The sequence below is a fragment of the Triturus cristatus genome, chromosome 4_1, assembly GCF_964204655.1.
Source record: "Triturus cristatus chromosome 4_1, aTriCri1.1, whole genome shotgun sequence".
In the NCBI taxonomy this organism is placed as follows: Eukaryota; Metazoa; Chordata; class Amphibia; order Caudata; family Salamandridae; genus Triturus; species Triturus cristatus.
Window position 1 is genome coordinate 280,705,018 of NC_140585.1, and position 23,052 is coordinate 280,728,069.

The 23,052-nt window shown below is 47.9% G+C and overlaps 2 protein-coding genes across 9 annotated transcripts in view; both read left to right on the forward strand.

Annotated features, from left to right (window-relative positions):
- LOC146854274 (uncharacterized) overlaps positions 1-15,605 on the forward strand; it is a 29,135-nt gene extending 13,530 nt beyond the window's left edge. The window contains exons 3-4 of the mRNA XM_085650309.1: positions 15,124-15,251; positions 15,531-15,605. Coding sequence (XP_085506435.1) covers positions 15,124-15,251; positions 15,531-15,605 — 203 coding nt within the window. The remainder of the gene's footprint in view (positions 1-15,123; positions 15,252-15,530) is intronic.
- Positions 1-23,052, forward strand: part of LOC146854273 (uncharacterized) — a 471,193-nt gene that overhangs the window by 214,328 nt on the left and 233,813 nt on the right. The gene's annotated exons all lie outside the window — the stretch shown is intronic.

Below are 23,052 nucleotides of genomic sequence, written 5' to 3' on the forward strand. Positions count from 1 at the left end.
CGCTAGAGGTGGATGAGATGCCCTGGGAGAGGTCTGAGTGCTGTGCAGCCATTAGAGCAGGGCACTAATCGTCCTGGGTGTGACCGCTAGAGGAGAAGGGGCCGGAGGTGCCCCACCATGTGGAGCAGATGGGGACCTTATGTGCAGCTCCCCGACCACCACTGATGAGCATCTGCCTGGGAGGAGTGCTCCGCCCCTCCAATCAGTCCCAGGACTCCTCCGGGTTCTGTAAAGAAATATGTCTTTTGGCCGTGGATAGGTTTGAGTTTGGCAGGGAAGATGATAGCATATTTCATGTTCAAATCTTGTAGTTTACGCCTCACCCCTAGAAATGACGCTCAGTGATGCTGGAGCAGCAGAGTGTAGTCAGAGAAGACCAACACTCAATGGTTACCAGCTTCAAGCTGGCCAGTTTGCCAGGCAGTCTTCGGGATAGGAACACTGTCCATGTAATGAAGCAGTGTGGTTACAGTGGGACGTAGAGGGACGCCAGAGTGAGGGCGCCTGCAAGGAACCTGACGGGCCCTCTCTGAGGAAATAAGAGGACAAGTCTGTCAGGCCATTAAACCTATAATCCAGGCCTCAGGGTCATCTAGCATAGACTGGCCCTTTGATCCTTTGGGTAGGCCCACAATATAAATATTTCTGTGCCTTGAGCACCCCTTTGCATATTCCACCATGCCTTTTAGCATCCGGAGAACTTGTGTTACGTCCACTATTATGCGCTGCATGTTGGAGGTCTGAGGTTGTAATTCTCGCAGAGCTTTTCAGAGCTAGTGACCCAGTCTCAAAGTTTTCTATGATCATCTCCAAGAATGGATATTTCTGCGGCTTCTGCATCAAGTTTTGCTTCAACTAAAGGACTTCGATGATGCAATCGCTTTTAAGATAGTGCATAGTTTGTGGCCCTCTTCCTGTTCTACCATCTCAATAAACTCCTGAGTTCATGTTTTATAAGCCTTAGTTCTGCCCATAGTATGGCCAGGTAGAGTTTGCTGGTTCCCACCAATGAAGGTTTTGAGACTAGCAGCAGACCCTTAGAGTCCAGGGACCTGGCCCCCGTTCCTAGCCACCTCGTGAAGATGCCGTAGTTAGTAGCAACCAGAGTAGCCTCTCCATGACATTTCAGTCCAGGACGGGAGACTCACCCTCCCGTGTCAAATGTCCCATAAGAGGGGAAAATGAGTTTGTAGCCACAACTTTCATGGTGTCAGTCCACTCCTGGTGACAGCTGTAGGGAAAATGTTACAGCACCAGGAGGAATTCTTCGGAAGCAGGTGAGCACACCCACTACTCTTCGGGTCTCAGCAAGGCAGGGTCTCAGCCAGGTCCCCAATCTACTCATGTGTCCCTGCCGCTCAAGTGTGTGGGACACCACCAATGAAGGTTTTGAGACTCGTGGCAGCCCCTTAGAGCCAGGGACCCGGCCCCTGAACCAAGTCACCTTGTGACGATGCAGTAGTTAGCGGGCAACCAGAGTAGCCTCTCCATGAGCTTTTAGTCCAGGGCCGGAGACTCACACTCCAAAAAAGTGTGTCCAATCTCCCATAAGAGGGGAAAATTAGTTTGTAGCCACAACTTTCACAGTATCAGTCCACCGATGACAGCTGGAGAGAAAATGTTACAGTACCAGAAGGAATTCCTTGGAAGCAGATGGGCACCCACCACTTTTGGGGTCTCAGCAAGACAGGCTCCCAGCCGGGTCCCCATTCTACACAGAAGATCCCGCCGCTCAAGTGTGTGGGATGCCAGCTAACACAGTAGAAACCAACAGCATAATCCTCCTTTGGGTGGGACTGCAATCATCCCGGTCATCCCAGCGGCAGAGGCAAGTGTCTGATCGCTGCACTGAGCTGTCATCTGCAACCACATCTGGTGGCACCAGGCCCCCAGACAAGACTCTCAGATAATGGCTCCCCAGTTCATCCACTGGTTCCACCTGCCAGCAGACCCCAGCTCCCAGGGGTCAGTCCAGTCCAAACAATTTCACAGTCTCTTGGGGGAATAAGGGGTCTTTCACAAGCCGCTTACTCACTGACAGGATCTCTGTAGGGGGAGAGCATCCCCAGGAATCCAGTGGACCGCTGATATTATGGTGTACTGGCAATGGTAGGGCCCCTTTGCACTGCTCCCCCCTCTAGACCATCCAGAGAGGTGATCTGGGCCTGCCTAGCCGTTTTTAAGGCCCCAGTTGGTACAAGTCCCTGGTACCTCTCCCCATTCTGATATGGTGCAGAAGGGAAAGGACGAAGCGAGTACTGTCGGACGAGAGGCAGTTCCGGGCCAGAGGCCTCCCCAGAACACGTCCGCCATCTTTGTGCAATTGGCCATACCCCCAATAGATGAAGATGGATGAACGCATTAAAAAGAATGGATTTTGTGACAAAGTGAGCGAAACATTTTCTGCCCCTCTCACCAAGTAGATTTTTCTTGGCAGTTAGACAAGTGCAGATATCGTGTAGGCTTAGGCCTGCAGAGTGAAGAAAAAGGATAGGGGTTTCACTGGCCACAAAGGCCTATTTCAAGGGAACACATCTGCATGGAGACAGCTCAGATCTGCCACGTACCCTAACACTTTGTTCTAAGGAGTGAGGGAACACAAAAAAGTGTATCCATAAGTCTGCATAGTACTCTAGAGTATTAATAGTAACAAGCATTATATGTAATATTAATGAGCCCATTTGCGCATGAAAATATTTAAAAAGTGAATCCCAAAAATATACCTAGCATTTTATTGACAGGCATAAAGAATCCAACATTGTATTGTCAGCTGATCTCTAGAAATGTACTCAAATCCCCACATACCTTTCCTTCCTGGAAGAAATGCAGCCCTCATTTTGTAAACAATCCAAGTTTAAATGTGTATCTCACTTCTGTGCCTCAAATATTCCCCTCTTTACTTAGGAGCTAAAACCTGGTATTTTCATAGTGTTTCTGTAGTAAAATAAGTGTAAACAATCTATTCCTGCTTCTAAAGATGGCTGTGAACTATGCAAGTATAAGTTAGTGGGGACCTGGTGTGTTAATTATACTGATCATAGGGCACAATGCTAGTGATGCAAACTATATTTTCCATGCGGGCCGATACCTTTTATTGGTAAATAAAAACATAACTAATAATAAAAACATGTGTTCTATATAGATATCCTAGTGGCGGTTGCCACTGCGTAGGTATAGCCAAGACCACATTGCCATAGGAAAAATTTTTTGGGGTTTGCTTATAACTCCTTTGGCGCCTTTTGACGAATCCTCATAGAAAGTCTCATCTACCTCTGCTTCTTCCTGGAAAGTTTCGGGATGATCCGTCAAGCGGTGCAGAGAAAAGGGGGTTCCCAAAACGCATTATCCACATTCATTTTCCCATAGGAAAATTAGCCACGGCTACAGTCAAAACAGCTGGACATATTTACACCAAATTTGGCTCAAAGCAAGATCTTGAATTCAAAGGCAATTAGCGGCTCAGTTGTTTGGTGCACTCATACTCAGTGTACAGTGTGTGATCTGCAGTGGCGTAACACAAGCCCCCGCAGCCACCGCCATGCCGGGGCCCTCCAAGCTCTAGGGGGCCCCCTCAGCACATTACTCTGGCTGGAGAGCTCATGATTGTGTCCAGAGGCAAGATGGCGGACGCACCTTCCTAGTTCTCCGCTTGGCGGCCGGCGTTAATTGAATGTCTCACCATCATAAATATCTGAATTACTCTGGATACACGCATCGGAGATGCCGCTGATCACCGAGACCCCTGCTCAATGGTGAAATGCGCACCGAAAGGCGAAACAACCGGGAGGAGGAGCCGGCTTGACTGCCACGGGGTGCACTCAAAATGGCGGCGCCCGCCCGCCGCTGACTGACAGATGGGAGAAGTACAACCTGGCGACCAGGCCTGGGACCACCGCGGTGTGGGGAGAGGCCCTGTGAGCGAAGCCTCCGCATCTGCCTGACAGACATTACGAGCAACAGGTGAGAGACATTCGGCAAGACCTCAGGGGCAGTGCGCAAGGTGACGAATCCCTAACACACCTCATTACCCGATCCATGGATCTATCGCCCCCTAACAGGTGGCGCTTTGTCCTGGGCCCCCGGGCTGCCTGGAAGATGTGCACCTTCCCACCCCCCCCCCCGTACGGCGCTAGGATTTGAGGCGCGAGGAGGGGGGATTCACAAGGATACGAAGCGCGCCTTCAACTGCGGGGCATCACGGAGCTGGCACCCTCGTCGTTCTACTAAGGTGGGAGCCCCCACCAGGTATCATCGGGGGCTTTCCCCAGGCGCCATTACTCCCCCATTCACAGCAAGGAGGGAGAGACGGTCACCGCGAGGCGCCTTCAAAATGGCGGGATGTTCTCCACGGAGCAATCGGGAAAGGCGCAGCCTACTGGCCAACCCTGAGTCTGTTACCGTATGAAGGGAGAGCAGTGTGAGCAAAGTGTTTGCACTACCAGACAGACATCACGGGCAGCAGGTGAGAACTCACTGTGCGATCAATGACACCCTGGGAGCAACGCGCAAGGCAGCGAGTTCCTACCACCGATCTACTAACCTTTCGCCCCCAACGGGTGGCGCTCTACCTTGGGACCCCCGAGCTACCAAGAAGAAGTAAGCTTCCCCCCCCACACACAGCGCTAGGATTCGAGGTGCGCAATGGGGGGAATCACAGAGATACGTAGTGCGCCTCAAACCGTGGAACATCGCGTAGTAGGCAACGCTATTGCCCTGGTGGGGTGGGGCCCCCTCCCGCCCGAGAGGTGATCCGCACGGCACTGGGACTCGAGGCCTGCGAGAGAGGGATCTGCAGGAATGACCAACACACCCCCAACCTCAGAGCAGCATGGAACTAACAGTGCTGAAGCGCCAGTGAACTGAGAACTCCCCCGGGTGCCGTCGGAGGCCCTCGCTGGGTGCTGGGAGGAGCGGCTGCCATCGGATTCTTTCCCCCCCTAACGATATACACAGGATCAGAGAGGACCATCCAACACGAGGGAACATGTGGCTGAAGAGTGGAGGCCCCCCCAAGCAGACCACGGAGAGTGCCAGCCACCCTTGAGTGCACAGAGCCGGGCTCAAAAATACACAGAGCTGGAGGAAGGTATCGAGCCGGACACTCACCGAGGTGGGAATCCACAGCACACCACATAGCAAGACCCCATTCCGGGCAGGACGATGACTAAGGGCCGCGCAATAGCGACAGACCGTGCAGGGGAGTCAGTAGTAGGCCTCACCATCACTCGCCATCAGAGCAGTGCTGCCACATAATACCCTCCCATCACCCCCTCTCAGACACCAGGGTCTGCCGGAGACTCGAATCGATTGGGGACCTCTCCGCCGCCCAAAACTGGACAATAAAGCCACGGCCTCTACTTGTTGCAATCATAGACTGTGAAGACGACAATACGTCTATATAGCACACTCGAAAGGTGACACTACAGATCTCGCTACTAGCCAACAGTGAACCCTACAGGAACCTCATAAAGACCTGCCGCAACTGAACAGCACAAACTCAGAACGTCATGGGTCGGCAACGGATAACTGGGATGACACCAGCCCCATCTATCATGAGACAACCCTCCCTGGATCCCAAAACTATGCAACGGCGGGAGAGCCCCCCGGCACAGAATCCATGTCAGCTAAACTGGATAAATTCTTAGCGGCAATCGAACACTCCCGAGTGACCTTGGAGAGTAAATTCGGAGAGTTAGATACGGACTTGAACCTACTACGGGAAGATCACCGAAAATTGGCCGCGAGACACGTTCTTAACAGTGAAACGTGCCCTACGCCTCAAGAACATACAATACGCACTGTTATTTCCAGCCCGTCTCAAGATTATATACGACGGGACCACACACTTCTATACGGACCCCACAGAAGCAGGCACCTGAGTGGAGCAACATTTAGGGGAACTTGATGGACGCAGAAATACACAAACTCAGCGGCCCACTGGCCGGCGGCGACAGCAACACAAACGAGTCACTCTTACGCACCTAAGCCAAAGACCGGATCCCATCACCAAAAGCTCCCCCGATCTCGAACAGATCATTGCGGAACGCCACTGGGCACTTCAGGCAGCAGCAGTGACACGATTGACAGGAGAACGCCGGCGGCGACAGCAACACAAACGAGTCACTCTTACGCACCTAAGCCAAAGACCGGATCCCATCACCAAAAGCTCCCCCGATCTCGAACAGATCATTGCGGAACGCCACAGGGCACTTCAGGCAGCAGCAGTGACACGATTGACAAGAGAAAGCTCGGACGTCGACAGGGGCCCGCATCACTAGACCTCAAAAGAAGAAATCAGTGACGCACAAACCTCCCGAGACGGATCGGTCACACCCCTGATGGTGATCCCACAAACGGCAGACACATTGATATGATGACTAAATCAATGACTGAAAGAAATGAAGAGCGGTGGGGTCCCCCCAGAAACTCCACTGCCTGATCAACAAACACTTCCTTGGCACGGCGGGGCCTACCGATGAGGTATCCAGACCATTCCAAAGAGACATACAAGACTGACACACTATGAACAGAAAGGGATGTGAGGGCATCTCCAGGCATTAACATTTCATCGTCAAGATGCGGGCTGCTAAGATGTCGGCACCCACCGCAGATACACAGCCACACCCTCAAACAACGAATTAAAGACAGTAAGAGATGTACAGTTTGGACGTGTTGCCTCGAGCGATAGGTCCCTTCAGTTGGGAATGTTTCCCGATGTTCAGTTTAAACTTCCTCTTATTGCACATTTCCCCATTACCCTCACAGCAGCAAACGCACAGTACAATAAAAGACATGCGGAGGGTGATCATGTGGAGGGGGGGGGGGTCTCAGGAACCCACCAGAGCATCATTTATGGTCAGACCTACCCCGACTACTAGTAACATGACCACCAGTATCCCTAATACAGGCGTAAAACGAATTACGTTAAATGTTCGGGGTATGCACACTGCGAACAAGCGCTACGCCGTCTATGCTTATATAAAGAGGCAACAGGCACATATAGCTCTCCTGCAGGAGACACACCTGACGACAACCAAAGTAGAAAGACTAAGTAGAAAATGACGGGGTATTGTCTGTGCCACAACATATTCAGCTTTCGCAAGGGGGGGCCCTAGTCTGTATCCAACCTGGGATTCCCTTCAAGGAGCAAACACGTATGGTAGATAAAGCGGGACGATATGCAGTATTATAAGGGTTACTAGAAGGACAGCCCATACTGATAGGGAGCATATATGCCCCAAATCTAGAACAAACCCCCTTCTGGAGTTGCCTTACAGGGATACTAACCCCCCATACACTGACCCCGTGGGTATTAGGGGGTGACTACAACTGCGTCATGAACCTTAGCCTAGACAGATCCCACCCCCCTCCAATGCAATCACCCGCGCATAAGCAGATGGAATCATTTAACATATGGGTGAACCATTGGGCATTAACAGACGCATGGCGAGCGCGAAACCCAACTATCAGACTATATTCGTTTCATTCCATTCCACATAACTTGCACGTACGCCTTGATCGATTTCTCTGCTCTAACACAATACTCCCGAAAGTACAACATGCCGATTATTTGGGGAGGGTACTGTCAGATCACTATGCCCACATACTGACCCTCAGATGGAGACCGCCTACCCACCTGGAAACTACCACGAGATTGCATCACCGACCAAGTATTTAGTCACGATCATGGGGAATACATTCAATAACACTTTACATTAAATGCAGGCACGGCATCATCTTGATTGCTAGAATGGGACGCATTCAAAGTGGTAGTGAGGGGTCACTGCATACAGCAAATAGTGGGGATACGCAGGACAGTAGAGAAAACACTGCAGAAGGCGGAACACACATTAGCGGCTCTCACGAGAAAAGCCGATGCGGGAACGGCCACCCCAAATCAAGTAGCCATTGAAAAAACAACCCATGCTGAGATGTTGTGAGACCTTCGTAAATATAACTTCAGGGTGTATCCTTCTAAAGTCCACCGAGAGGGCAATAGGGTGGGAATGCTCCTGGCATGACTCACCAAAAAGGCACGAAAGCGAAACCAATCACTGAACTGGCTGACAAAACTGGTATCTTCCGACATTCACAACTAGATATTCAGCGCATCTTCCAAGAGTATTACTCTGACATTTACCGAGCCCCAGAACAGTATGACCATCAACTGATTAGCCGATTCCTACGTTCATTGCGCCTACCCCAAGTTCTTCCCCACGGACAAAAAAGTACTGGAGGAGAAGATCAAGGCCACAAATATTTCCCAGGCGAACTTCCAAGCTCCCATAGGGAATTGGTCATAGTTACATTCCCAAAACCACACGGGGACCCCCACGCTCCCCTCCTCATACAGACCAATCACTCTCCTAAACGCAGACCGTAAGGTACTGGGCAAACTACTAGCGGACCGTTATGCCCAAATTCTGACACTGCTGATCCACCCAGACCAATGCGGGTTTATCCCGCGATGCAACACCTTGCAGAACCTACGTAGATTATTTCATGTTCAGGACAGGGCGAGAACACAGTTCCCCAATGCAGCATGTCTGATACTAGACCTCGAAAAGGCTTTTGATACGCTGCTTTGGCCGAACTTATTTGTGGTTCTCCGAAAAAGCAATATAGGATCTACTCTAACAGCTTACACGTAACTCCTCTATACGGGCCTCACTTCGCGAGTCGAAATAGGTAAATATATCTCTCCCTCGTTCGACATAGAAAGGGGAACCAGACAGGGGGGTCCACTATCCCCCCTTCTGTTCACCTTAGTGGTGGAACCACTGGCGATACGCCTGCGGCAAGAGGGTGGGACCTGGGGCATCCCACTTGCAGACATGGTACACTGCGTGTCCTTATACGCGGATCACCTTTTAATTTATGTCCGCGATGCTACTCAAGGCCTGACTCCTATCTGGTCGACACTACGGGAATTCGCGGAGGCCTCCGGCCTTTAAGTTAACTGGGGAAAATCTACACTATTTCCGTTAAGTCCTCGTTTGGCCCCATTTGAAATTCAGATCGGGCCTCAGACACTTGCATGGAACGCCGCGGCGCCCAGATATCTCGGGTGAGATTGTACCACACCCCAGAGGACCTGTATGAGGGGAACCACCGGAAGGCTTTGGTGGGGATACGGTCCACAGTGGGGTTCTGGAAAACATTACCCCTAGCCCCCATAGGGTGAGTAGCTCTCGCTAAAATGATTATGGTCCCCAGGTTACTCTATCACTTCGCCAATCTCCCAGTTATACCACCGCACCCATTCTTTAAGGAATTAGATACTCTGCTCACCCAACTGATCTGGGGAGGAAGTCGGCACAGGGTGGCATTTTCTGCGCTATATCTACCCACGAGTCAGGGAGGATTAGGAGTGCCGTGTTTTGAGGCATACTTCCTAGCAGCCCAACTACAGTGGCTGTCACACTGGACTGCGGAACGCCACACGGGTGAGGCCACCACGGTGGAGGGCTGCATGCCACTCCCGGCAATCCATAGAATGCTACTGCCGGGCACCAAACCCATACGTTCTCGACCTCTCCAGCTCTCCATAGCCCGCACGTGCATGATGAGAATTCATCGCATGTCCAAAAGCAGACCCCTGTACTCACCCCTACTCCCATCGGTGGGTTTTCCCAGAGAGGAGAAATACTATACTGCTGGCGCTCTTCAGATCTGGACGGACCTTGCGGTCACAGAGATGGAGTCCCTGTTTGAGGAGGGCCAACTGAAGACATATGCCCAGATGACCGACCAATACGGCCTCCCACCAGGTCAATTCTTAATACATAGGCAACTCATAGAAAGTAGCCGCCGCTACTGGGACCCAAACGGGGAGAGCCTCCGACGCACCCAGTGATACACACTATTTTACACATGGGGGCAGGCCGGCACCTGGTCACGTGGCTTTATCGGGCTGTCCGGGAAGTGATACTCAACCCATTACAGTCGCTACGTCAGACATGGGAAACAGAAGTGGGAAGAGTGTTTAACGACAAAGAATGGGACACAGATTTAGAATACCCTAAAAAGGTCTCCAGAAACGCGCGCTTCAGGAACATCCAATTCAACATCCTACACAGAGCATACCTTACACCACATCGCCTCCACCGTTTTTATCCAGACACACACTTTGCATGCCCCCGATGCCAAAGCCCAGAGGCAGATTTTAAGCATATGTTTTGGGACTGCCGCACTATCCAGAACTACTGGGATCACGTCCATAAGACGCTAGCGACGACTACCAATAGTATGACTATGACCACATAGGAAGCTTTTTTCCTCGGGATCTTCCGCAGGTGGAAGACTGTAAAAGTACAGTACCATTTTTGCATCCCTCGCCATTCTTTTAGCGAAGAGAGGAATAGCCATGCATTGGCGGGCCCATACGTGACCCCCGGTAGCGGCCTGGGTTGGAGCCATGAAAAAATGGGGTAAGGCAGAAGAGGAGGTGTTGAGGCATGAGGAAGTCAAAGGCATCCGTAAGACCCCCATTTCTTTAGAATGGGCACAGTTGTTACATACATTCACACACAAAACAAACCCGGTGGAAACACCAGCAGACTCCCAATCTCAGACCCCACCTTTGTCCCCTGTAGGTTCAACAGTGACAGCGCCACGACAGAGCCTTTTGGTCCCAACTCAAGCTCTACTAACGACATGACAGGAACTATACCCTCATAGACGAAGATAGCCCATTACGAGGGCTCTTAACATCCCCCCACATACGAACCAGCACACAGTGCGCATTAATACTTAACATGAAGTCAATGACGCCATCCGCATTAGCGATTGTCCTGACTCCCAGTCAGATAGCTCCTCAATATCCACCCTAGTTCTTGTTCACCCCCATAGTTAGCAGTTGCAGTTCACGTCGGCAATTACAATCCAGATGACAGTTAGATGGGAACGCCTTTTTGATAAGATTGGACACGATGACACTGGCACAGAAACCATCAAAATGAAGCCTTAAGTCATGCCCATCGGAAACAAACCCAATCAGAACATCAGCAACCCTCACGGAATAACACAAACCAGTGCCAGAGTTCTTATCAGATACAAGTTTTTCAATGTATAGAATTTATAAGGACCACGAGGCAGTCAAAGTATGTATGTCATTATTTCCAAGCATCCAGCTCCCAAGCACAGTAATGTGTCAATACAGGACAATAATGTACAATGCCAACGTGTGTTAAGTAATGTAAAACCCCAATAAACTAATTTAAAAAAAAAAAAAAAAATGAATGTGTCCAGAGGGGGGCCCTCCATGAGTCCTGCGGGAGGGGGGCCTCAAGTTTCGTTACACCAGTGGTGATCTGACAATATAGTTAATACATCCACAATATATCACAGATGCTCGAAAATCAAGCGAGGTCACCAAGTCTTCTTCAATTGGAACAAAGTCTAAAAATTGAAAGGAAATCTCAAGCACTCCAAAATAATCAATAATAATTAATAATGACTTCCTTTATATTCCATCTTCTTATGTTCTTTATTTGTATACAGTATTTAGCAAACAGGCATGGGTTTCTGGGCTTGTCAATTTAAAAAAACCAAATATTCTTCGTATGTCAACAGTTCATTATCATACCACATCTTACGTTCCTTGTTAAGTCGAGTAGTAATGTCAGGGATGGGGGTAGAAACCGTAGACTGTAGGGAGGCAAAACAAGACACATTGCTCAATTGACTCAAGATGTGCACATCATAGTCCTTCTTGTTCATAATAACTACACATCCTCCCATTATCAGCTTCTCTGATAATTAGGTCTTTGTCATCCTGAAGTGATTTTAAAGCTAGGCGTTCATAGTGTGTCAAGTTATGTCTACTTGATCTATAGTTCATCCTTGTATAAGATTTGATAGTGCTGGGTGGCAGAATGACTCTTTGGTGCCCATGGTTAGGGCATGCAGTACCAGCAGGTGCAAACCCTCCACCCAATTCCAGGCTCTCAGTTTTTCCCTAATGGTCTAGTGGCTTTCCGACCCCACCACCCCTAACTGCCTTTGAATGGGCAGATGGGTGCTACATTTCTCAATCTACCCATCCAATCCAGGTGCATTCAATGCCCACCCGACTATGACGGAAAACTACAAGCAAAGGAATGGTATAAGGGAAAAGTACCATCTTTGCATCGCTCTCCAACCCTCAATGCATCAGAAGTGAGACAGAATGGGGGGTCTACTCCCTCTCTGACAGCCAATATGGCAAAACTATACCAAAAGAAATTCCAATTTCCTCACACATCTTATGGTAAATGGCTGCACTATTCACGTCTTAGGTCAGTCGGAAGCTATTGAACCCTACCAACCCTGTGCATTTATGAAACTTAGAGAGCCTGGGGAATCCAGGGTAGTGTGGCTTACTTGAATCCCAGTACGTTTACATACCCAGAATGCCCTATAAAAAATCAATTTATTGGTCAAAAAAGGCTATTTTCTCATGTTTATGTGAAAACTCTGGCACTTCCAGTCAGTGGTCAAGGTCTGAGCACCCTGCATTCCTAAACTTCTCCCAGTTGAAATGGTGAGTCCCATGTGTAGATAAACCTCAAATGCATCATTGGAATTGAGCAAAACTCTCACCATGTGAAGACCTAATTGACACCACATTGACTTCACATGGTTCAGCTTTTGACCAGTTTCTATTGCAGGCGATATGCCAAGTCACACACGTGGGGTATCGGTTATATCAGGATAAGTGGGGAATGCTGTGTAGTAGGAATTCAGTGAATCTCTGCAGATTCCCGAACTTTCCCACAGAAATGAGAGGAAAATCTGTGATTTTAGTCAAAGTTTGACATTTGAAGGACATTCTGTGTCAGAAAACATAGTGGAATCCATACAAGTCACACCACCATAGAATCCCGTAGGTATAGGTATCTTCAGCACATTTAAAAAATGCATGGCCTCCTGTCTCCTGCAATTTACACTATTTAATGCAGCCTATGCTTCGGATGCGTAGTGGAGATTGCAACTAGTCGGTTCTCTTGACTGATGCTTATGCTGTGTTCTGGGTTTTAGCGCTGATAGGATAATTCAAAGAAAATTCCTGTTTTGTAAACTTTTTTATGTATCTCATGTTAAGGGGGGGAAATCTTTGGTCATATTAGCATTTTGTTTGGCCTTTGAGTGGTCACTTTTTAACTTGTTATTCAGGGAGTGGAGTGTAATTTTTTCCTTGTTCATGTGCCGCCGCAGAGATGCCGCTATGTTTAAGTTAGCACTCATGCGGCTGAGATAACTGGCGCCCCTCCTCCTTTCTCCCGCTTTTTACACTATATAATACAGCCTATGCCACAGACACACAGCGGAGGTGCCACCGGTGCATCAAAGGCATGCATGTCTGCGCATGTCTACCCCCAGATCGCATTCCCCACACACCATGCTGCCCATTTTTCCACATGCTCCCCTCAGGTGAGGTCTTAATTTAGGGAGGCACTTTCAACTCTAGGAAACGGTATTTGCCTCACTTTGAGGTCCTTCAACCTGGAACATGCTTTGACTAATTGCTGTATCTGTGACTGGTATGTGCTGAACAGTTCACAGGGGGAATCTTTTGCAGAATCACACACCTACTGCACTTAGAGTGACTTGCTAGATTCAACTGCCTTACCTCATTCTTTCAACGTATTTCATTTCTATCTGACAATACCTGGGACTTTATGTTTTTGACTGAAACTTGGCTGAAATAAAAGTCAGTACCAGATTTAGCACTTGCAATTCTCCCAGGATATCGTATTTTATGTGTCTTTTATGTGTCAACCTTGAAGAAAGCAATATGGCAGTTAGCATGTCAGTCATTAATAGGGACCCTCTTGAAGGACCCTTAATTCCACTGGGGCACGCAGGGAATCTGGAGGCGCTTATTTTTATCTTAAATTTGACACCCACTTTTTCCTTGTCTGGACTGCTGATATATAGACCCCTTGATTGCCCTAATAGCTAGTTTCCTCAACTATTTGACACAATTATGCAACTCTTTTTGCAAAATTTCAAGTTCACTATTCTCAGGGATTTTAATTTGCATGTGAATGATCTTAAATGTTCATAAGTTGCCCAGCTTAGTTTCAGCTTCGCAGATATGAACCTCCAACAATTGGTCCGCCCACCTACACATAAGCCAGGACACACTCTTGATCTGATCTTTTCCAATATCGCAGATTTGCCAGTTTCTCAAGCTGAGTGCCTCATCTGGTCGGATCATTTCCTTGTTCCTTTCTTCTCTTAAGGAATGTTGAATCGGAAGAAGCTAAACAAACTCCTGGCTCTTACCAGAGCATGGCATAACAGCTTGAAAGGGTCCTTCTCTCAAATGCTACAATCCACATACCCTTCTCCAACGGGTTACTGTCGATACAGATGTGGCTAATTTTAATCTATGGATCACCAATAATCTCGATTGTATGGCATCACTGCAATCTCACAAGGCAAGAAGGACTAAGCCTTCAGCCCCTTGGTTCTCCCCTTTATTAAAGGAAGAAATTGGAACGATGCTGGAGAAATAATTATTGCCCTGAGGCTAAGAGTAAATATAAAGATGTACTTAGCAAATTTTGCAAATCATCTTGCAGAGCGCTGAGAGAGTACTTTTTCTCTCGTATAGCTGTGGTTGCAAATACTTCACGTGAAGTTTCAAAAATTGTTCATTTGTTCTTTTATCCTAAAGCCGCACAAAGCAATTTCAGTCCTTCCTGTCAACTTTGCATTGATTTATCTTCCTTCTTCCACGAGAAAATTCAGAAATTGTATGCAACTTTCCCCACAGAAACTGCATCTTTGGCATCGGCAAATCCCTCGCAACCACACATTTCTCTTCCCACCAATTTTCTCACAATTCCATTCCCCTGAGGGAACTGGAGAAATATAAATCAGGTTCCCCTGCAGACGCTTGCCCACCCGAGTCTTTAGAAAGATCACCAATACCATTAACCTGGTGCTCAATAAAATTTGGAACACCTCTTTGGAAATAAGTCTTTTTCCCTCCGATTGGAAGCAAGCTTTCCATTTGCCCCTTCTTAAGAAACTTAATGCAGACACCGCCTCCCTGAGCAAAGCTTGAAGAAACTGGTACATTTCTAGTTATCATTGTTTGTGGAAAGTAATGGCCTACTTCATGATTCCCAGTCTGGATTCGGTCAGGCTTCTGCAAAGAGACTGCATTATTGGAGGTCACAGTGTACATGAAAGAGAACCTGGACCGTGGACGCTCAGCTATGGTGGTTTTGTTGGACCTGTCTGCAGCATTTGATACGGTATTGCATGCTACCCTTTTAGAAGGACTTAGACTGGCAGGCATTCAAAGCAGGCCCCTCTCGTGGCCGAAATCCTTTTTGGAGGACAGATTTCAATGGGAGCATCTCCATCCTTTTTCGTCTCTCCCTAAACCCCTTTTATATGGAGCTCCTCAGGGCTCATCTCGGAGCCCTACCCTCTTTAATCTTTATCGAGCCACTTTGGCTTGTCTGATTGAATCCTGGGGTGTGCAGGTGGTGTCTTATGTGGATGACACTCAGCTCTTATTGTCTATTCAGGAACAATCTGATGATACCCTCACCAAGCCTAAGGAGTGCCTTAACAGAGTCGCTGGCTGGATGGATGATAACTAATAAAACGGAAGTATTCTTCTTTAGTCCCTGCGGTCCACTCCCACTAAATCCCCCTCCTGCTTGCACCTCCTCTGCTAGGAATCTAGGTATAGTATTTGACCAAGCCCTCTCTTTTTGCTCCCAAATTAAGCATGTTTTTTCTGTCTGCTTCGCCAATCTCAAATCTTTAAGGAAGGTGCTGCATTCCGTACCAGAGGCTACACAAACAAGCATTTGCAATGCAATAGGTCTCGTATTTGCGAGCGTTTAAGGTGTTGTAAATGACAATGCATTTTATTTATGTGTTTGTTTTTAAAACAAATAAATAAAAAGCATTGTCATTTACAATGTCAATAGGTTAAACTCTCGCAAATGAGAGACCTATTGCATTGCTTTCTGTTGCAGCGAAAGAGAGGGAGCGAACGGGGAGGAGGAGGAGTCTGCTGAAGTGAGCCACGCTGATTAAAAGAAAGGCGCGTCTCGCCGAAGTCTATTTTGTCAATATTGTAAGATCTTGGTAAGCAGCGCAGCATGTTGCCTGTGGCGAGCTGCTCACTAAAAGCTTACAAGTTTGAAACAAGCATTTGCAGTGCAGTAGGTCTCGCGTTTGCAAGAGTTTGAGTTATTGGCATTGTAAATGACAATGCCTTTTATTTATGTGTTTTGAAAACCTGCAAAACCTATAAGTACAAAGTGTATAAACACGCACTTTGTACTTATAGTCGCTGAGGAGAAGCAAGGCTGGCAGGAACTGTGCCTTTTTTTACTGCCAGCTTTGTTTCTGGTAAGCAAGGACTATAAGTACAAAGTTTTATAAAAACAGACCCGTGGAGTATATGAGTATAGTTCTTTATAAACATTAACTGTTTTGAAACAAGCTGTGGGCCACTAAACTAGGACAAGGTTTAAGCCTGTTATGCAAGTGTGGTTCGTTTATTTATTATAATCAATAGAAACAAAGAAGGCCATTCTCAACAACAGCTGAAAACAAGCATTTACAATGCAATGGTTTCGGCAATATTATAGGTAGAGCTATTGGTATTGCTCATTATTTTTTTATTATTTTTGTATCCCTAAATAAATGGCATTGTCATTAGCTTTTTTTTGCATATGTGATACCTATTGCATTAGTAGAGAGAGAGTGAGGTAGTGAGATAGAGAGAGAGAGTGAGGTATTGAAATAGAGAGTGAGGTAGTGATAGAGAGTGAGGTAGTGAGATAGAGTGAGGTAGATAGAGAGTGAGGTAGTGAGATAGAGAGAGTGAGGTAGTGAAAGTGTGAGGTAGTGAGGGCGAGGGATGTTGTGAGGTAGTGATATATAAGCATAGAGTGATGTTGTGATGTAGTGAGATAGAGAGAGAGGTAGTGAAAGAGAGAGTGAAAGTGAGTTGGTGAGATAGAAATATATAAATACACCAGGGCACAAGTCCTAAAATACAGAAGTTCGTGGAGCTGCGGCAGCGTGCCGCCGGGCCTCGTTTTGGGAATAGCACGCTTGTCGCTGTTCCCATGGAGACGACGAGCTGTTCCCTTCCCAGCATGCGCCTGCTGTGCCTTCCCTGGCAACCCGCTTCTCGCATTTGGTTGGCGTGGCACGTGGGCAGTTTCCCCTGAGTGAGCCTTATGTTCATCTCGAGTTCGTCCTCTCCGCTCGGCCCACGACAACGTCCCGCCAACATCGCATTTGTAGGAGGACGAGATACACAGCACCCAAAGCAAGATTCGGCTCGCAGGGAAACGAAAAAAAAAAACCGAAAAACTTGCATAAAACTGTTGTTTTTAATATCCCGTACCTGACCTGTCTGTCCAAAAAAGAAATCCCGTAGTGAGGGTTGCTAGGCGTCTTAGTGCCAGGGTTAGGCCGTTCGCTTTTTCAATATTAGTGGAGATATTTTTTGTACGGGGCTTGTTGACACAGCGCTGCCCTTTCAAAGCATGGTAAATAAGGGAGGCTCATATTACCATGCATAGTTAGGCTCAATAAATCAGCATTCCAAAGATGAAAGGCAGAGTCATCTCTGTGAGAGAAACCGAACATGTGGGCTGCATGGCATACGCATTTCAGCATTGAGTACTTACACGTTAAATTGACCTAAGAAGGATAAAAGGCTGCGTCAGCTCCGACTGGATCCGAGCTTCTGACCTGCAGGACACAGATATTTTAAGAACGAATACTTAACTCAATCAGCCACCTGGCATGCATTAACTCAAAAGAACAAGATACTTATTGAATAACACTTGTTCACCTCATTATAAGTACACGCCTCAGAACACTTTGCAAACAAGCACACCACCACTGCCTTTCTCCGAGGCGAAGCAGAAATGCCTCGGAGAAACGCAGCGGCGGTTTCGGATTCGGGGGCGTGTTTTCTTTTTCTCTCCTCTTGCCATTGGCTGGAGGAGAGAAAAACACGCCCAGGGAAAACTATCAAAAAAACACGCCCCCGAATCCGAAAAGGACGGATGGAAGCTTCGAAACTTTTTCGGCTTCGAGGGCGTGTTCCTGCTGTTCTAAAGAGGGCGTGGCTAAAAAGTGGAAAGAACAGCACGGAACACGCCCCCGAATCTGAAAAAGACGGAGCCTATTTGGAGGGACGGCTCTCTCCTCCAATGGCTGGCCTCCATTTAGGAAGCCAGCCAATGGAGGAGAGCCAAAAAGAGAGGCGGGCTAAAGAGCCACTCTCAGAAACATAAGATCTCCGGACTTCCGGTTCTGCCTTCGGCAGACCGGATGGTCCCGAGACCTAAAAACCACACCTTTCCTACAAATATGGCATAGCTCTTCTGGTATTTGCGTGCAGATAGAAGACAGGAAAACACAAATGGTTGACTCGTGGGCACATTTTTTAAAGTTAATGAAACAGCAAGAGTAAGAGACATTGCAGAGCTGCCTTCACCGGCAGCTAAGGAAGCTATCTCTGAAGAAATCTGTTACAACAGATGTAGTGCTCAATGTGAGCGCTGTTGTGAACGCGAGTGAGGCTTCACAAAATGGGGTGTGTACTGTGCTGTGCACCAACCATAAGCCCATCAGTTGCTACTCACGAACAATGACAGCTGTTGCGGATGGAGGATCCTGTGGGAAGCAAGATAGTCAGGGTCTCTGGTGCCACTCCTTGTAAGTCAAGCAGAGTTGCAACCCACACTGCGAAAAGGGATGGGTGGTGTTAAACTCTCATGGTTCAGATGAAAGGATCAGCTTAAGTGAACAAACCCTCTGCCTCTGTCCGTTATGTCTGCAGGGGCTCCAGCGATCTCGGCGATATCTATGTCCAGGCAACACAACAGCTTTGCTTGTGAAAAGCGGCAACGCCGAACTGCTGAAAATAGGCACACGGGTGGGTGCCAATGTTAAAATTAAAGCGTGGCATTTTTCCACTTTTGAAAACAAATAAAGATTTTTAAAAGTTGATGTAGGCGAGCCACGCAGCATCAAAGAAAGGTGCATGGCTGCCATGTTAAATCTGCAACACGGTGTGGCGCATTTAAAAAAAAAATCCTAATATTGAAAGTTAAAGCGCAACGTTGCATTTGTGCTGAGCAATGCATAAAGATAGGCACCTGCTGCTTACACAAGCTGGAGCCTGGTAACTGACCGAGCATAGAGAGTGGGGTGGAGGAACAGGGAAAGAGACACAACAACGAAACCATAAACAGCGCAGTGCTCGTGAAAGGGCGCTGTGCTGATAATGTATGTATATGTGCCACGCACTTGTAGGAAATTAAATAAACAAGTAGTTCCCAACAAACACATAACATTTAGGAGTGTTAGGAAGCTGTAATTGTCCGGTGCTACTTGCGTAAAGCCGGAAATGAGGTATTGGAGCATTAACCAATAAAGAGCCAGGAAATTATAGCGACACAGGAATTAACCAATTGCAGGCAGGAGGCTGGATTACACTCGGGAGAGTGATTACAGTAGGTCTTGCAGACAGCGCTTGCGCATTGATGCCCGACCTAAAAATAGACTTCGACACGCTGCGTCTTACTTTTCTGCGTCACGGCTCGCCGAAGTCTATTTTTTCAATATTGTAAGATTCTGGTAAGCAGCGCAGCACGCTGCCTGTGTTGCGCTGTAGGAGAAAATTATTGAAGAAAATAGTGCTGACAGACTGTAAAGAAAACATAGGTGTAACTACACAAGTAGAAGGGCCAGTCCTCATGGGAGGTTATAAATGTAGACAAGGTGGTACTAAGAAGAGACTAGCAAGTCTATTAACGAATCAGAGCAACATTTACAAAGGACAATGACACAAGCCAATGAAAAAATATGAGCTGAGCTTCAAGTTCATACCTAAATACAGCGTGCTTCGCAGAGCAACGCATTCGCTGCCCAGGCTCGACCTAAAAACAGTGGCTCACAGTGTGGTAACCCTCAGCTTAGATTATGCCAATAGTCTCTATTCCGGTCTATTTGCCTTTCTAAATTGAAGACTTGAGATTGTTCAAAATGCAGCAGCAAGAGTTATCCAGAGAGTTCCCCTTCAGCAGTCTATTTCACCCCATCTGAAGTTACTTTATTGGCTATCAGGTTCTAAGCGCATCAAATTTAAAGCCCTCACTGTAGACATTATAGACTTCGCCCCTACAAGCAATGCAGATCACATAGGTCTAATAACCTTAATTTAATTCAGGTCCCAACATTTTCCAGGGTTAGACAGGGAGCCAGTTCCTTCATTTTTCTGACGTCTAAACTATGGAACGCTCTCCCAGTTAACCTCTGTAGGACTGCTTCGGTCTCCATCTTTAAAAAAGACTTAAAAAACGTTCTCTTTGCTAAAGATCAGTCCCTGCTGCTTGGTTGACGTCTGTAGTTCAGTCTTTTTTTTTTTAGTTTTAAAAACCTTTATTAAAAACAAGTAGCATTGAACACCGCGTGGTGCCAACAATCCTGGCTGGGACGGCAGCGTGAACAGAATCATTGCTCACAAAGTAAAGGGGCCTGAGGGGTATCAAACCATGTGGAGCAGGAGGGCCTGAGCCATGATCTGCAGCAGTAAATGTGATACACATGTGTCTCCATGTTAGCATTGTCAGGGCACATGCTATCCTGAATCCCAACTGTGTTCCTGGTGAGGAGTCTGCTCGCAAGTATCCCCTACCATGTGCAAATATGCAGTTTCAGGGGCATCACGCATGTGAGCGTGCGTTAGTTCTGAAGGCCAGGGTGGCTCCAAGAAAGGGGGAAATGAAAACCCCAATCATATCAACTTATACAAAACAACTAAACAGGTTGTGATATAATACATTGTGTAGGTCATTTAGCATGCACCATATAATGATGAGCAATACAGGGGAGTCTCGCTTAAGCAATAACAAGGGTGTGTCATGTAAGCTGGGCCCACACATAATTCAATTGCTTGGGAAAAGCTGGAGAGCTCCAAGTTTTGGGGGACTAAAGCATGTGAACTCAATGCGAATTAGATAGGATATTCAAGGCTGTCATACATGCTGAAATTTCTTTTCGGTGTTCACCAGGCTGTGGTAGAGTCGTTCCATTGACAAAATGTGCCAGACTCTGGCAAACCATTGGGCCACAGAAGGAGGAGAGATGCTCTTCCAAGTGCACCCTAAAAGTTGTTGCGCTGCTAAGAGCAAATGACTGATAAGGGCCCAGTACGCCACGGTCATTGCCTTAAGGGTAGGGGGTGTATGCCTAGGATTGTGACGTGCTGTAAGTGTGGAAGCGTGTATCCCACGATGCCCTTGATATGTCCCAAGACTTCCTTCCGAAAGGTGGCTAAAACCTGGCATGACCACAAAATGTGATAGAGCATGCCTTCGCCCTTTCCACAGCGCCAGACGAGAGGGTTATAGTACCATTGGACCATTAATTTGTATGCAGTTTCACGGGAGGCAAGGCTGCTATATGTCTTGGGGATGTCTTGCCATAGTGCGTCCCACTGCTTGGGGAAAATGCCCTCCGGGGTTGCTTGTGGCCATTCAGTCTGGTATCTGTTGGTGCAAATCGGGGTCGAATGCTGTAACACCTGATGCGGTTTAGAGATCAGTCCCCTAGTGCCTGCAAAGGCCCGCACTAGTTTCTCGAAGAGTGTAAAGGGGCGCGCCGCGTGGATCCCCAGGATGGACAGCCAGTGTCGTAGATGTATGTATTGAAACTGTGCCGTGGGGGGGGGGGAAGTGTAAATTCTGCCCTGCCGGCGTCAAACGTCTTCATATCATCTCCTGCGAGTAGGTTGCGGAGCATCCGACAATCCCCATCGCTCCATTTACTGAAAGCAAGAATCGGTAGGCCCAGCCGGAACTCCGGGTTAAGTGCGGTAGGGGTATTCGGGGACAGGAACGTAGTTAAGCCCTTTTTTACTGCTATTCTACCCCAGATGTCCAGTACTGTTTTGGTGGGAGTCGCGACATATGCACTTCGGGGGCGAGCATGCTTAGGTAGCCAAACAAGGTCCCACAATGGCCGGCATGCCATTCGCCCACCACCCATTCAGAGATATACCTTAGGTGAGCCGCCCAGTAGTATTCTAGCAAATTTGGGCAAGCTAGGCCCCTCATCTCGCTGGCACATCAGTAGTGAGTGTGCTATCCCAGGTCACTTCCCATTCCACAAAAAAGGCACGCAGGTCTCCCTGGAGGCGCTTGATGTCCATCTGCGGGACCGGCGTCGGCAATGTCTGAAACAGGTATGAGACCTGTGGTAAGATGTCCATTTTAATAATATTAATGCACCCCAGCCAAGAGATATGTAGAGGCCTCCATCTCTGGAGATCGGCCAATACTGAGCGGTGAAGAGAGACCCAGTAAACACTAGACCAGGAGGTAAGCGAGGGGGTGATATGTAGTCCCAGATACTTTATAGAGTCCGAGGTCCAGCGAAAGGGTGTCAGCCCCTGCAGTACTCCAGCCTCTGAGGCCGGGATGTTAATGTTGAGGATGGAAGACTTCAAAGGCCTGCAAGCTATGACCACACAGGGAAGCGAGTGTTCAGGTTGTGTCAAAGTGAGGAGAAGGTCGTCCGCAAACAAGTTATTTTTGTGGGTCTGACCGGCAAACAGGAGGCCCATTATCCCTTCCGGTTTACTCACCCGTATGGCCAGAGGTTCTACCACTAATGCAAAGAGCAGGGGCAAAAGAAGACACCCCTGTCTTATGCCCTGATGGAGCGATATCGGTCTCGTGGCTGCCCATCCACCCTGATGCAGGCTGTTGGGGTCACGTACGACACCATGATCTTCGAGATAAACTCCAGTTCGAGGTCTATTTTATCCAGGATGGCGCGGAGTTAAGACCAGTCCATCCTATCAAATTCCTTCTCCAGTGTCAAGCGAGAGAAGGCAGGTGGGAATATTCAGGCACCGAGCCTTCTTGACTAGGTGAGCAATACGTCGAACATTATCTGCACCCTACCTGGTCCGGATCAATGAGGCCAGGGAGGTAGGGGTCGAGCCGCGGGGCTAATAGTTTAGTAAACAGCTTAGCATTGGTGTTAAGCAGGGCTATG